General features: G+C 43.5%; 2 protein-coding genes across 7 annotated transcripts in view; one reads left to right on the top strand and one right to left on the bottom strand.

Moving 5' to 3' along the window:
- LOC110974831 (uncharacterized) overlaps positions 1–15,818 on the bottom strand; it is a 66,393-nt gene that overhangs the window by 30,598 nt on the left and 19,977 nt on the right. For 5 of the 6 annotated variants that reach the window (XM_087137582.1, XM_087137583.1, XM_087137580.1 and 2 more), the window contains one exon: positions 4,074–4,292. The gene's annotated coding sequence lies outside the window, so the exon portion shown is untranslated. Of the gene's footprint in view, positions 1–1,537; positions 1,675–4,073; positions 4,293–15,818 lie in introns of those variants that run through there. The other variant, XM_087137581.1, reaches the window with a different exon arrangement.
- LOC110974773 (protein APCDD1-like) overlaps positions 1–15,818 on the top strand; it is a 42,484-nt gene that overhangs the window by 22,859 nt on the left and 3,807 nt on the right. The window contains exon 3 of the mRNA XM_022226639.2: positions 1,137–1,689. Within this exon, the coding sequence (XP_022082331.2) occupies positions 1,137–1,689 (553 nt within the window). The remainder of the gene's footprint in view (positions 1–1,136; positions 1,690–15,818) is intronic.

The following is a 15,818-nucleotide window of genomic DNA, read 5'->3' as shown; positions in this document are numbered from 1 at the left end:
GCAATAGTTGTTTTGGAGGGTAGGATGGGGTCACTACAGGGTGACACCAAAAGGGGGGGGGGGGAATTGGAGAAAAAGTGACCCCTGGCGTGTTCAGTTGTAATTTTGTTCCAGCCTTTGGTTACATCGCTTCTTGATGCATACGTGTACTCAACCCAGCATTGCTTCATTGGGGTGTCCTCTCACTGACCGCATTTGCATGTTATCCAGTGATACCCAATATTGGGGGAGAAATTTATTTGTTGGTTCCAAGATATAAGTAAGGCCGGCTGCGCTGATTTTCCCCACGGTGATGGAGTTATTGACTGAACTAGAACTACTCAACTCCGCTGGCAATTTGTTTGCATTTCATTGATTGAATTCAGTGCAGTTGTAAGCCCAGAATTAGTCATTTAGTCATTGGTCACTCACGTATCCTTGATCCTACCTCCGTTAATGTCTTGGTAATTACGATCCTAATGAAGTTCCTGTTTGTGATCCATTTCCAAGCACTGCCCCACTCCCCAAGACTCCTAGGCCATTATTTTACACCCACAAGCTTGACCACAGTTCAGGAAGTTATACCACCGAGCCTGCATCCCACTCAATATAATCACCCCCAAAATGTTTCATGGTCAGTCTTCCCGCTAGTCTTTCCTCCTCCTTCAACTCAGTCTTTCTCGCTAATGTCCAATGATATTAGTGCGTGTTTTCCTGATAAAACATCGTCGACCCAAGTATCATTGTGGCCGTGTCAGATCTCAACTTTAACTCAACTCGTTGTCGGGCCACGCTTACCAAATTTTATGCCACAAATTTTCAACCTTACACAGCGATGGTTTGACAGTAGAAACAAGGGGAAAGACAGTCTTCTTCTTCGTGCCTCTTTAACATTTATCACTATCAGTACACAAGAAGTGATAATCATGCATCTATAAAGAATGGGGAAATGCAACTTTGATGACCAACAGGGGACCATGCATATGGAGACAGATGGATAGGTTGTTTACGACGGGAATTTTCCTACAGCAAATCTCTCTTACATGGTTACATTGGTGTTAGCTCTACGGTTTGTTATAAGACAGTGAGAAACCCTAATGCCCACATTGGATTGATTTCATTATATCTTTCCACCTTTCTGACTCATTCGTCGACAGATGTGAGGTACGTCCCGGTCCGGAGTTCATCCTCCGGCGGTACAAGTTCCACTCTGACTCCAGCTTCAGCCTGCATCAGTTCTTCTATGCCGACAACCAGTGTCGGCAGCCGGCCTATTCCCTCAAGATCCGGGGAACCATCGCCCTGGGCCAACAGGCGCTGCTCTTAAGCGGTGCCACGGAGGCAGAGTACCTGGTCTCCAAGGTGACCATGGTGGTATACGATGAAAGCTTCGGCAGGACTCTCAGGACGCAGGTGAACAGGACGTGCCCCGGGTTCTTCAGGTCCACCAACCATCTCCTGGAGCTCTACCAGCGCTACGTGGTGGTGGACTATGAGCAAGAGTCCTCCCTCACTGAGTGCACCGAGGCCATGAGTTTCGCCATGCATGAGCTGCAGATGGTCAGGCATGAGTTCCACTCAGAGTTCAACACCAGGATCGCCAAGTTTGTCTCCTGGGAGGAGCTCTTCCTCGGAGACATCCATCCGGTCAGGAGCGAAAGGATTCTTTACAGGCCAAAGGTGTACCAGTCTCCGCTGAGAAAATATCAGGTAAGAGACTGCATGTAAGACAAGATAATTTGGTTGTGAAAACATCTACCCGAAGAAAGCTGATTAATTGCTGAAGACTCCTTGATGTTAATCACTACTGATGAGGCAGACACTCCACTGGATAGAGATATAAGACACTACCATGATCTCACTACACGGTCTAGATAAAAGTTAACAGAAGTCTTAAGAAAGCTGGTGAGATGGGTGAAATCTGTAGGCTTACAGATCAATGAAATAGTGTGTGCAATACTCATTCTGTTTCAAATATCTGTACTACAGTGTAGATGTAACCATGATGTTACCAAGGATGTAGTCAGAAAAGACTGCAAGGGACCAGAATTACATGTATTGCATTTTTCTGTTTCCAGCCACTTTGCACATGTACCTCTGACTCTTTCCCCATCAATGCAGGGAATCTCTGCCTTAACACGCAGCCTTAAGATTGCTGTTGATCTCGGCTTTAAATCTGTCGGGAAGTCACCTTGGCCCATGCAGAGAAGTTGCGGGCATATTGTGGGATCCCGACACAATGCCAATGTTATGGCAGCGCATGATGACTTTCTCACATGTTGATACAGGTGTTGCAGACAATGGACAAAACTCAACTACAAACACATCCGATATAATGCGGCCGTTGCTGGAACTGTTTGGGAGCTGCAGGGACTTGTCCTAATACTGAAAGTGCCTATTGTTGCTTGCAAACTATGGAATGTAGGGCATTCATGCATGGAGCTCGATCAAGCAGATTGGCTTATTTGATGGACAAAAGCTCCATTATAACAAAATTCATATCAAAGAGTACAATACAAATCTGCAAATTCCAGCTGAGATGGGAGATCAGCGTACTAATAGGTACAATGTATATGCCTTGTGCATGACTTGAAGAGGGCGCTCTTGCTGTAGAACATGACTGGTTGCCCAAGGATGGGACAATGTAAAGAGTAGAGAGGAACGTCACTAGCAGGAAGTATAGTGTGCCTATATCAGATCATGTGAACACAAACCCTTAGTGTCCACTGACAGCAGTGTAATGCTGGCATCTGATCCTGAACTGCCACACATTCGACCAGTAACCCCCCCCCCCCAGTGGCATCCTTTTAACAATTTCAGAAGAAGAGATTTTCTCTAATGGAGAGTACCTCCTAAAGTAGAGAACCTAGTTGATGAAATCAAACTTGGGACAAAATTTACTGGTAGCCTCTTTCTTTTGCAGGTGAAATAAACAACATCATTTGTCCAGAACTGCTCATTCTGAAGCACAGAGCTTTTTCTCTGGCCACAAGGATGGGTGGAACAAGAGATATTGATTGCTCATATCTGACCGCAAAAGTATTAAAGATGACCCTGACAGAATTTTTGAGCACCAACGTTTTACCATAGAGCAAGGTCCTTGCTCTATGGTTTCACATGACTCGCTGGTAGTTTCAATACGTAGTGCACTGAGCTGTGACTGATTTGAGCTGACATTTTTAATTAACAACGACACTCGCAGGAATCCTTGTTAATAGATTGAATATGCACCTGCTTTATAAGTGTTAGTCACTCCTCGACAAATAATGGATGATAATGAAAAGTTTCTGTGCTCAGGAGTACTGAGATGGAGTTTAAAATGAGAAGAAATTCTTCACTTAAAAACATCTTCCCACTTCATACCAACAATAGAGCCACAGTCATCCAAGGAAATGTCATTAAAGTAGCATCAAATGGACAGTTATTCACGCATATGTCGCACCCATGCCCTAAGACACCTAAATCTAAACTATTCTGTTGAAAAACAAAAATCATGACACAAAATTCAACACAAAAAGGGGAAAAATGTGAATATTGAGCCCAAGGTTGTCAACACAGTTCAAAGCACTTCAAGTCTCAACACGAACCGAAACCTGACATCTTTGAAATTTCGATACGTGATACATAGCGGAGCGGTAATAAGATAATGCTCAGACACAATGGACATGAAATCCATCTGCCATTTCTACTATTGTCTCCTAATCCAGCAGGCCAAATGATACACACCCCTAACACCGTTGCTATTGAGACATCAGGCTAGAATCCCCACAGACTTTTTCTATGTCTCCCTGCTGAGAATTAAATAAGATGAAAAAGATTTTTTTTTCCCCTCTCATTTTGGTGATTTGCCCGAGGTCCTCCATTAACAAAGGACCGGGCGTCTGTTGACACAAAGACATCCACGTCGCGTATTGTCCCAACGCTTCCCTGTCAATGGGCAGGCACTTGATGGTTTTAACGGCATGGGTAGCTCAAATGCTCCTCCGAGAGAATAAGAGAGAACAAGAGAGAGAGAGAGAGAGAGAGAGAGAGAAAGAAAGGGAGACTAAATGGATAAAGAATTACAGAGGGTGAATATTAGATGAATAACTCGCCTTGGGGTCTAGCTCTCAGTGCGGTTGAGTCCGGGTGAGCGTGTCTGCTTATAAGGTCGCGGGGATGATGTCTCCTCGTGTCATCCTCCTTCATCTCCTGGTGCTGATGAATTTTATTGCATAAGTCCGTTTCCTGAAGATGGAGGACCTCTGAAGGGGTGTGGCCTCTCACAGGTGAGGGAGGGGTTGAGGCTACCACTCAGTGTCTGGCAACTCAAGCTGCACCAAAAAAAAAGAAGAAAAAAAGACAAAGAGACAATTAACCACCGACAGAAACCCTCCACTATATTCATTTTTAATAATGGTATGTTTGAGGCTGAATAAAAGGGAAAAAAAGGTTACCACTAGCCTTAGTTTTCTTTTGAATGTAAGAAAAATCCCATCTTTTTTATCAGCTCTGTCTAAAATCCACGTGCTTCCTTTAAAACACCTGTTTAATTTGAAAGCTTTGAATCCTCCTGGGTAAACTTAGTGTGTGCTATTAAATTAAAGGACGTGATTCAAGAATTTTGAATGCTCCCCACCAATGCTTCACACAGCAGATAACTTTTGCATCGCATTCAAAAATCTGCAGATTTCAATTCCTGACCAAAAATGGTTAGCCGAGCACAATCAAACGGGCAAAAGAGACAGAATCTTTTCCACCCTCTGGTGCTTTCTTTGTTACTCAGGTGGGGATCCAGGGGGATGGGGTCGAAATCCCCCCCCCCCGCCAAAAAAAAAATTAGAAAATAAAAAATGAAGAAAATAATCAAAAATAACTTAAGTGTACCAATGCCATAACGTATGTCATGTACAATATTGCATCATCATTTCTGCTTGTCCGCAAAAATGAGACATCAAAAAAAACCAAAAAACAAAAAAAGACTCTGGCGTTGTCCCCTTAAAAAAAATTACTGTCAAACTTCTCTCCCTTCTTCAAAGTGACACTGTTACACCAACGCCGCTGACCTTTACTTTGTGTCCAATCATACATTTCATTATTGCATCCTGCGGTGTGTGATGCAATTAGAATTGGCACTGACAGTATATGCCACCAGCGGTCAGCACAAAATGAAGCTGGACTGGTAGATGAAACCAAAGGCGGGAAAGATTATGGACAAATCTCATCAGGTTATCATTACAGATACCAATGGAGACCGTGGAGTTCACGTAGATAGGTATTACTATCAATAAGAGAAAGAGAACAAGCACCTGCTATTATTTTGCCGTGCTAATTAGTCTCATAATCTCTCATGGGCCATGGACCTTAATAAGAAAATTCCAATTAAGTTCTCATTACACGGAGTGAGTAGCAATGGCTACTTTGGCTCGGACCTTCCGTAGGGTGCATTGTTCCTTCAAAGACGGGCCCCTTGTCAAATCAAGATTGAAAATATTATCTGTGAGTAATTGGCGAGCCCGAATGCCGGCCAGTGTGCGAAACTACCAGTGAGCCCTGTGCTAACTCATTAGAGATGACTCATGGGTGCTTTCTGCTCCAATGAAATTAGGATTGTTCCCTCTACCGCCGGGTAGCTCTGGTTTTAGTCTGGCTATTGTGGATATTTATGAGGGTCCAATTTGGTAATTTAGGTCGTTTTTATTGTCTGGGTGACTCACAATTACAGGAGACCGTATTTGGATGGTTTGAATAATCTAACAAAGGCAGATCAGAATTTTCTGACGGCAAGTAAGAGATACATGTATCTAGAAATGACAATTTAACTCTTAATACGTAAACAAATCAAAGACAATTATGATTAAATTGCTAGAGTTAAGCCTACAGAATGAAAACCAGAAAAAAAACCCAACCAAGTCAAATTAACTTCAGAAACAGGTCAAAACTCTGAGATGATATCTAATCGGAATCAAAACTGCTCGATAATTTTAGAGTCAAAACACAACAAGCCGCCTGTTTTCTTATTCTCAGTTGCCATTGGCTCCGTGCACGATCAATTTGAGGGCGCCGCTGCCTGGGCACCTCTGAAAGCCAGATGCCGGCATTGTGATGGAAAAGCGAGCATCGATTTGAAAGTGCCGAGTTACCCACATCAAGTTTCCTGGTTAAAATTTAGCTCGAGATCCACCAAAATGAGAAGGAACCTTGTGCCAGTCCAGAAAAAGCCAATGAAATGTCCCATCTAGCAGTAAACACGCATTTGCATTTGACCACTGGAGGCTCACTGCATGTCCGCAGCCAATAAACCTTTTGACGAAGATTGCCACCATCGTTGGCGGTGCCTAACCAGCCACGAACAGAGGAATTGGCATTCATTCTCTTGAAGAGGTCACAGATGTCCTACTTATGGAAATCTGTGTGGTAGGAGTAACGACTGGAGGGTATTCTAAGTGATGTTCCTAGGCCCCTTGGCACATTACCCTAGATTCTGCCTTGCCTGCCGGTAGGTTACCGGTACCACCACCCTATGCTCAAGCAAAAAAAAAAAGACACATCTTCCAATTTACTAGAATTATGTCTTGGATCAAAAAAATGTGTCTAAAGACTAAATAGCAGTCTTGCATTAGCCTTGTTAGAATGTTATTCCCCCAAGTGCTGCACGGCATAGCAGACGGTTTCGTGTGGTATCGTTTGCGCGACTGATTCCAAATGCTGCCCCGGCACCTGGTCATTCCAGTCAGGCCTGTCTGCCCATTAACTGTTAGCCGAGCAGTTAACAAGGTTGTCCGGGGCTGTCTGGTTACATCACAGGGGAGCCCCGCCATTCGGGGACAGAGACTGACTTTCCGTGTCCCAGACAATCAAAATCGCATCCTTCGATCGAGCGACTCCACGGAAGGAGGGAACGAGAGAAAAAAATTCTCCTGCATATTAAGTTAACCTTTTCTCGGTGCTCTATTTTTTCCCCCTTGCCGTTGTTTGGGAGGAAAAGAGATGACTGGGGTGGGATCGCTAGTGTCTCCACGCTTCTGAAACCAAATCAAGGCATTGTATCGGATTCCCTTTTTTATCGTCATCAAGAATTCCTTGTCACTTCTCAATTAACGCGCTAATAAAAGCACTCCGGAACTGAGGAGGATACTTTTGCCTCCCTCTTGCACAGCAAAGGAGCCAGGATCCACTATCAGGTTTCTGCAGCATAGAAGAAAGTTCAGATCAAGAGAGTTCTACGATTCGATTGTTAGCACGTGGAGGGTAACCTAAGCTATTCAAGTGGGCCCGCAAAACGAAACGTTTCTTAGGGGGAAAAAGTCTGGAATTTTTGGTAACCTTACCACACCTAGGGGGGAACGCTTGAACAAACAGATCAATGTTTTGAAGAAAACTATTTTGCCGTCCATCAACAACTTCCCACCGAGTGAATCGATTCAGCAAAGATGGTTTTGAGCTGTGGGCTCTTTGGAGTAATTTGTCCAAACAATGAACTTGTACATTTCGGTCACATTAACCCTCATGACTCACCGTATTTGATAGGTTTCTTAGAACATTCAACACATCACCGCAGAATTAGATTCACAACCTCCATAAAGTGAACTACCTGGTACAAATATCAGTTAAGATGCTGCCTGAGAACCGTAGGCTTGGGTGATATATGTTTCTGCACCAAGAGCCCTTTGTGTACCAGCCCATTATGAAAATGGACTTGAATTTACTGAGCTGTACCAGCAATGTGATTCAGCGGTGTTGAAGCAGAATACTTTTTTTTTCTGGAAGACGAATAATGAATTGGACTATGGACAGGAGCATGCACAAGACCATAAATAAACAGACATGGACATGTATGCAGAACATCGATACCAACCTGAAGACACTTGGGGACTCAATGTATATACCCAACTGTACTCAGGATGAGTGTCAGTTGAGTGTGTGCTCTGAAAGGATTTGGTGAATGTGGATACAACAGTGACCAAGATTTAATCCAAATGTGTAAGAAATGTTCTTCCGAAAAAAAAAGGCAGAGCGGCAAGTTAAACTTCCCAAATCTGAATCCGACTAAGAGCCATTGACCCAGCAGTAAAGACATTTCCCACAATTTTAGGCCTACGGTAAAAAGAGAGAAAACAACCAAACTAATTACTGTCCAGCTGCAAGTCACCGCCATGACCTGACTTGACCTCACCAATTAGCTCTCCCTGCTAAAGTCATTGCTTTTCCCTCCTTCCAAATCCCTACCACTGAGACCTGGAGTCCTGTCAATTACTTCCATAAGCCTCCCTGATTATACACTGACCATAATACAGGGAGGGGGACCACTGGACCATAAAAAGATGCCCATAAGAACCTCCTCCCTCCCCCAGGGCGGCTTAGGGTAAAAAATACTCAGCATTTGGGCATCTTCAATTATACATTTTGTTTGGGCTCTGTTGATGAGGTTGATTTCATGCCCATGAATAATTCATGATGCCGTCCAAGCAGGCTTCTCCATTGTTTTACCAATCTTGTCTCCTGCATCATCACAAATGTGTGAAGCAACAACTTTACCATTCCTTTGATTGGTGTGGCAACACGCATCTATCCAATGAAAAGCACTTTTCTCAGAAAAAAATTGTTCTGACGTTTTCACGCCAGAGACAGATCAAGTCAAAATATTCTCAAGATACATGAAATAACAGTGACATCTCAACAAACAAAATGTGGAACAAGCCTGATTTTAGTAAAAATGGAAAATGATGAAATGAATTATTGTTTACTAGTGTCGAGACTTCTTGCAAAAGTTGCATTACTGTAAACAAGTGTGTTTCTCAAGACAAGAATGAGATGGCATAGGCCAAATGACTAGAATGTGTTTAATATGAGAAAGATTCTACTAGGACTGAACTGTTGGACTCCTAACATGTGTAACCTGTTAAAAATCTTTCAAGTTCTGTCGTAGCTCAAAGCTACATACATGTATATAGAGAGCAGAGAGAAATACAGAACAGGTAGAGTGATCAGTTTGACATGTACAGCAGTTACACCAAAAAATGTCAGGCACAGCAAGGTAACCCCCACTCAATCTCAATCTTTCTGTCGCTGCTTATGCCACAATCCTTTTCTTTGGAGATTGAACAATACCACCAATTTATTAGGGGCTGGATATAGGGTTTATATAAGGCCCCTGGCTGGGCTCGGGCACGCTGGAGTTGTGCGGCATGCGCAACTTGCCTTAAGCCAACTGTGGCCAGTGACTCAGGCTGGGCTAATTACAGCACACACACTGGCCATTGCATACATGGTACCAGCAAGCAGTGTTCCCCTTCGGCCGCTTTATTGCATCAAACACCCTTTGTATCCCATAATGATCAATCCTGTAGCCCCTACTGACTTCTGGTCCCTTTGTGGCCAGCACAAAAGCCAGACGTTACTTACTCAAAAAATATGGACTTGATAATCTGAGGTTTTATCGGAGCCTCGGAGGGCCTCCGGGATATTTCAGTGACCTCTACGGTGGAGGTCAAGCCACTGCAAAAGCCAGAAGGGTTTGAAGATGTATTTGCCCTTTCACATAATCACACATAAAAACTTTGTTGTGCTTGACAGTGTTGAATTTCTAGAAAATGGAGGATAGCTCCCCTTAGGGATATTAATGCTATGCAGCTATGTGTGGTCAGTATTGTAGAAGCTGTAGGTAATGTTGCTGTCAATGAAAACAAAGTTAAAACAACTTGTTTTCTGTGATAAGAAAATGACAGGGCAGGGAATGGAACAAGACCATTGTGCTTTGGAATGCCTTCCAGAAGTAGTGACGTTCATGTGTGTGTGTGTAGGCCTAAGGCAAGCTGGAAATGTAGGTCTAGTACACCGAAGATCAATCACAGGTAACTCTGGATTTGTTTTGTTGAAATGTGTGCTTGATGCTTCAGTTGCCATGACATTTATGCTGCCGACGAGCAAAACTGTGAAACGGTGGCCCAGGCTGCTTGCAGGCTGGCTCTCCTCCAAAAAGGTTTCTGAATGGGTACATGGATATGACCAATCTAACTAACGGCCCGTATGTACATGTGGTTTCTGGAATGGCTGGTAAAATTGTATCTGATGTTACCCCAACTGCACTTTCTGAGGAAATCTTCATTCCTGAGAGTTTCAGGAAGAGCTGAACACACAGTACGGCATAAGTGCACTTCGGATCAAAAACAAGTTTATCCAAGCACACCCTTCCTTTCCACTGAATTAAGTTACAAACATGTGCATGCGTCAATGCTGTCAGAGACAAAGGATACTTATCATCTTGTTTTGCCCTCATACGTATTTCTATTCAACAAAAATAAATTGTAAAAAAAAAAATTCAAAAAGTGTGTGTACATGAGTTTGTTTCTGCATTCAATTGGGGACCTTGAACAATAGAGGACAATAAGGTCCCCGATTGACAGAGGGTCCCCGATTGACAACTGTGTACAAAACATATGGCTGGTCTTCTAAAAAAAGTTAAAGTACAAACAAAAGAGAAACAATAGGGGGTCCCCAGTTGCAGGCAAATACACACTTGGATGTGTGTGTGGGGGATATGACCATGCATGTTCCTGGTTTGGCAAGCCACATTGTATGACCAACTCACTGTCACTCATTGTGATGATTATCCGGTTTGTAAGTGTGACGTCAATTCAGTTTAAACCACGCCCACTGCACATGCACTGCACATAGAGTTACATGCACTGATCGACGTTAACGTGGAACCATGGAACCAGAAGTTGACGCGCAAGTTTAGCGATCGTCCAATGGGAGCCTGCAAATCATGGCGCATCCGCCATTGTGACGAAGTCACTTACGGACCAGATAAGCCTGTGTTGTGAAGCCATCAAGCCATGTCTTCCTGCCAGCAGTACAAAGCAGGAAAATTATGTCCCGACTAAATTAATTAAAGTTGGTGGTAATTTGGTCCAGAGGCATGCCAGTGGGGGATGGGATGGGGCCCCGCCTGTTCTTTTGTGTGGGGGAGTACGAGGAACAAAGTGGTGCATGGCAGTTGGCATGGCAACTGACAAGGAATGATGGATGAGGGGGGACTTTTTTCATCAATCGCTCATCGAATTCGGGCCCAAATCGTGACAGGCCCTGTCAGGTGGAGTCCCGGTTTGGAGACAGCTTCATCAATGGCACAGCCAATGAAACATTTAGGCATTGTTAGTTGGGGGTTTTGGTTTAGATACATGTACAGTCATGGGCATGGCGAAGTGTTGTGGTGACCCTTTGTGGCTTATTTAATATTCTTGGAAATGACAAACAGAAATACTGCCCTCTGTTGGCCATGTCTGCACCTAAAATCTAGGAGAAGTGATCAGGAGAGGAGTAAGATTTGAATTTTTTGAATTAAAAGATTGGCTTTCATCTACTGCTTGATGTTACTGATTAAATGTATAAAAGGGCAACAAGAAAACAGATTGTTATTTTAGGTTCACAGGACAAATTCGTGGCAATAATTGCAAAACCAAAGGAAATGAAAGAGTGTAGAAAACTCTCGAGAGGTTTCCTCATGAGACCACTCTAATTAGTTTCCTTGGGCCAAGACACATCTTGAATGGAAATGATTGCTCAGGATCCCAAAAGGATACAGCATGGTGCTGGATTAGGGACAGGGGCTCGTTGTTCAGTGATTGCATCAACCCTTTTGACAAGAGCAATATTTGATGAGGATGTGTAGCATTATTTTTAAGTGATTATAACACCTCTCGTGAATAACTGTGGAATAATATTTGAAGAGCAAACAGACTACCCATTCTTTTAAATTAACAAAATGCCCCCGAAGACCCCACTAAGTAATTACAGACTTGCTAAGAAGATTAGCGGGATCAACACAGAGGAAGGATTTTGAGCCCCCCCTCTCCCACTTTGTTTCGCTTGGGAAAGTTGGAAAGGGGGAAAACAATTGTGAGGAAGGCGAGTATTTTTACGGGAAAGAGAGAGAGAGAGAGAACGAGAGCGTGGCTTGAAACCCCTGAGGGGTTATGCAAACATCCACTGCATCCTGGGATCCGTGATGCGACCTGGGACGAGACACGGGCCACGGACAAGAGATGTTGTGCAGAGAAATTCCCAGTAAACATCGTCAGGCTTTTACTGGCAGACATCAAAAAAAACCTACAGCGACAGGCGGATGCGAGATGGCAGAAGTGAAGATCAACAGCGGTGCTGTTGATGTATGCGGTGGAAAGATTACATCTGCTTCTTTTCTTTTGGAAAAAGGCTTTCCTTGCTTTAATTTAGTAGCATACCAGGGACTTCTTTTTTTCTTACTGGAAGTTGAGGGACAGATGCAGGGAACAAGCAAGCAGAGTCAATACTTGACGATATTAGGGGAAAATATATCCTGGACGTTCGGTTCCTGGCAAAATTGCAACCTCTGGGGGAGGAGGGATCTGTTGAGACGAGACAGGCAGACGGCTGCAAGCATGTGAGCAAACAAGGTGACGGAGATGGGCTGGAAGCTTCTGAGGAACTCTATTTAAGAAAACATCCGTCCATCTCTGTCTGCGGATCCATTTGGTCAAAGACATTTTTTAACGGGGGAGGGGGCAGAGGATCCACCCTGGAGGTCGCCAAGTGGCCGAGCATACCTTTTTGAGATGTGCTTTCTGGCTAGGGTCCTGCTGTTTTACGCCTGTGTGGAGCCTACTTGACCTGGTTATCCAGTCTCAGAAGAAAGTTTTAATTCAGTTAGGGGGCTGGGGAATGGGACAACATGTTTTCAGTGAACTGTCAGCTCCAAGACGGTGGAGAGACCACACGGACAGAGAAAAGACTTTTCTTTAAAGAGTGGAAAGCTTGTAATCTGGAGCTTATGAATTTCTTAATATTCAGTCAACTCTGTTACCACCATGGAGCCAATCCAAAACTTGCAGTTAACAAGACGAACAGTTCAGTTTCGTTCTCCACACAATGAGCCTACCAATCATCTCAATTGGTTATGCTGGACAAAGTGATGACTATACCAGACTTCAAAACTCAGGCTACAATCGTATGTTGTGCATACAGGTGAGTCAATGCTAAGTTTAAAAAATGAGCTCGGATAACATGGTTTTACAGACTAAACTAGAAATGTCAGCGCTATTCTGCCAAGTACAGTTCATGGCCTGGTTTCAGATGAAAAGATTTGTGCTGCACATTTGCATGATTTACTACATGTATGAATAATTCATGGTTGTTTTTTTTACCATCGATTGACTCCCCAACTTAAAAAGTCCAGGAAAAAAAACCAGACAGCCTCAACTGACATGCATTTGTGATTGTCCCCTAGAAGGTCCTGTCGATCGTCCCTTTAAGCTAGCCTGCTCCGAGCGGTGGGTGCTGCAGAGTGATTCGCCCGATCACTGATTTGGAGTTGCGGAAATGGGGGAAAAACTGGTTTATTGTACCCGGCAGATGACAACCCCTATGGGCCCTAATAGAGATTATGCATTGCTTATATTAGCTGCACGCTCATACACGTGTAGCTTGGCGGGGACGTGGTCCGCTGTGTGCCTAACACCGATATGCACCCTCGATCACGTAGACCGGCTCTTTGATTACCCTGTCCAAACACGCAGGAACAAGACTGCTCGTTATGTTTCAATCATCTGCGGGGAAAGTGATCTGGTCGTGTACATCGGGCCCAAGACTGGGGCATGACATATTCCGGTAGTTGCCAGTTTCTCAAATATCCAGATGGATTACCCCGACGGAAGAGATTTAGCTACAAGGATTGGAAACAATATATCCTCGCAAGTCATCATTTTGCACTAGAGCTGTGAATGGACATTGTGCAAAGTGTGAATGATTTTTGACTTTATTATAGTCAGTGCAGGAAAAAAGTTTCCTTGGACTTACATTTACATGTAAATGCATATTTTCTTATTTGGCGTTTCTTACTAGTCACGCATAATAAAAATAGACACATGCAAAATTAATTGTACTTTAAGATACAGAAGATATTTCAAAAGGGCATTTGCATTAGATTCTATTTGTTATTCCAGCTTTCAGAACCCGAAACTTGCTTCCGTTATGATGCAAGACAATATCCAAGGAGTTGCTAGTTTTGCACTGGCCTCCTCTTCTCACGGTCCGTAACACACTCTGGAAACTGGATTCTAATGAAGTGTGTAAGAGGAAACACACGGCGCTACATTTTGACAGCTGCCACAACACCGACACAGGACCATATGCTATCAGTTCCCCTTCCCGTCCTTCTCTTCATCTGTAAAAGAATCTTCCGACGTTATTTTCCCTGATCACAATTTCTCATTTGGGCCCGATCCAGTTCATCAGGCGTGCGTAAGTTCTGATAGCATTGGATGGTGTGATATTTTTGTAAGCGCTGGGGCGGACTAATGACGAGACGGAAGTGGGGAGGGAGGGGGGAGAAATGTAGCTTGCCATCCGGGCCAGGCAGGTGTGGCCCTGGTTGTTTCCACTCCGCGGGACAATGAGGCCCGTGTTTCTCCACCAGGGTGGCAAGTTTTGTGGGGGCGCGCTCTTCTACGAGAAAGTACTGGTGGAAGGAAACTTGCGTACAGGTTTTGTTTGCTTACAAATTTTTGTTTTACATCTCTGACGTCTACATGAAATGGAAAGGGTGGAAAGCTGGGCTTTTCAGAGTGGTAGGGAAAGTGCCCTGATGCTGGCATGATTCTGGCCTGAACATTTAAGTGATAAACTGGGCAAGTTATCAACTTTTGAGGACAAAGATACTGTAGTTCTAGGCATCAAGAATCTTTGTTCCAGATGAAAACAAAGATATGCATCACCAAATTCTTTGACAAACTTTTGACTAAAACTGCCATGTCTTGAAGAATGCAGAATTCATCTCAACTTAACTGAGAATCTAATATTACAAACTTCAAAGTATTCAGGATGAATGTTCTTTGTAAAAATGCCTTAACATTGCTAAGGCTCTTTGAGAATGTGTGGGTAATGCAAAGGATGCGTAAAAACAGCTTTAATGAGGAGCTAATGCAGGTGTAATTTCTCTAAATCAATTAGGGCCGCCTTCCATTCGTGCTTGAATTATCCCCGGGTCAATATTTTTATAACCGGATAGTCATATCAATTAATTATAAAGCCAAACACTCCCGCGGTTTCTCTGTGGGTCGGAGGGCTGAATCGATGGACCAGCGTGGGCTGAAACCGCACAGGTGGCAGTGGCATTGATTTCTTCCTCCCCCCCCCAAAGTCGATTTGTACAAACTAAAAGGTGGACACGGAGAGCAAGCGCTGGTGATGGCGATGGTGTGAAGCCATCACTGCCCAAGGATTCTTTGCTTACCCCATCTGATGAATCTAACAGCAAAAGTTTCAAAGCCTTTCCAAGGAGGCAATTTACAAGTTTGGCAAATGATGCATAAATCTGTCCCATATTCGTGCAGCTCGCAAGGTTAACTGCAATGGGCCCATTTTTATCACCTTGCTCTAAATTTGCAATGATTGTTAAAGGTGAATTGACTGACCTCAAAAGTATTCCCACACAAGTACCAAGATGCCTGAAGGGGTTATTTTCTAGACTTTAAATCCCTTTAGAGACAAGTTTTAAAAATCTTATTCCAGTCTGGATTTTGCAGGTACTAACTGGATATTGGAGCTTTTACTTTTGCTTGTCAGAGGTTTTTTCAAATGTTACACAACTACGTACAGTTTGCCTGCTCATAATAAGAGGACATTCACGAAAAATACATGTACATAGGTGATTCCAGAAATTAGGCGTCCAAAAGTGTAATATTTTTGTGTCCCTGTTACATCTGACCTTTGTTATTTGACATGGAAAGATCAGTGGAATTGATTTCAAACTCTTCCTGTTTGTTTGGCAGGTAATTTGCATAAATTCATCACTCGTGGAAATTAGAAACGATGTTCTGTCC

Source organism: Acanthaster planci, linkage group LG06, assembly GCF_054643075.1.
Source record: "Acanthaster planci isolate LZ-2023a linkage group LG06, COTS_SCS, whole genome shotgun sequence".
Classification (NCBI taxonomy): domain Eukaryota; kingdom Metazoa; phylum Echinodermata; class Asteroidea; order Valvatida; family Acanthasteridae; genus Acanthaster; species Acanthaster planci.
The sequence above is the reverse complement of the archived record's forward strand: the minus strand, read 5'-3'. Positions and strand labels throughout refer to the sequence as shown.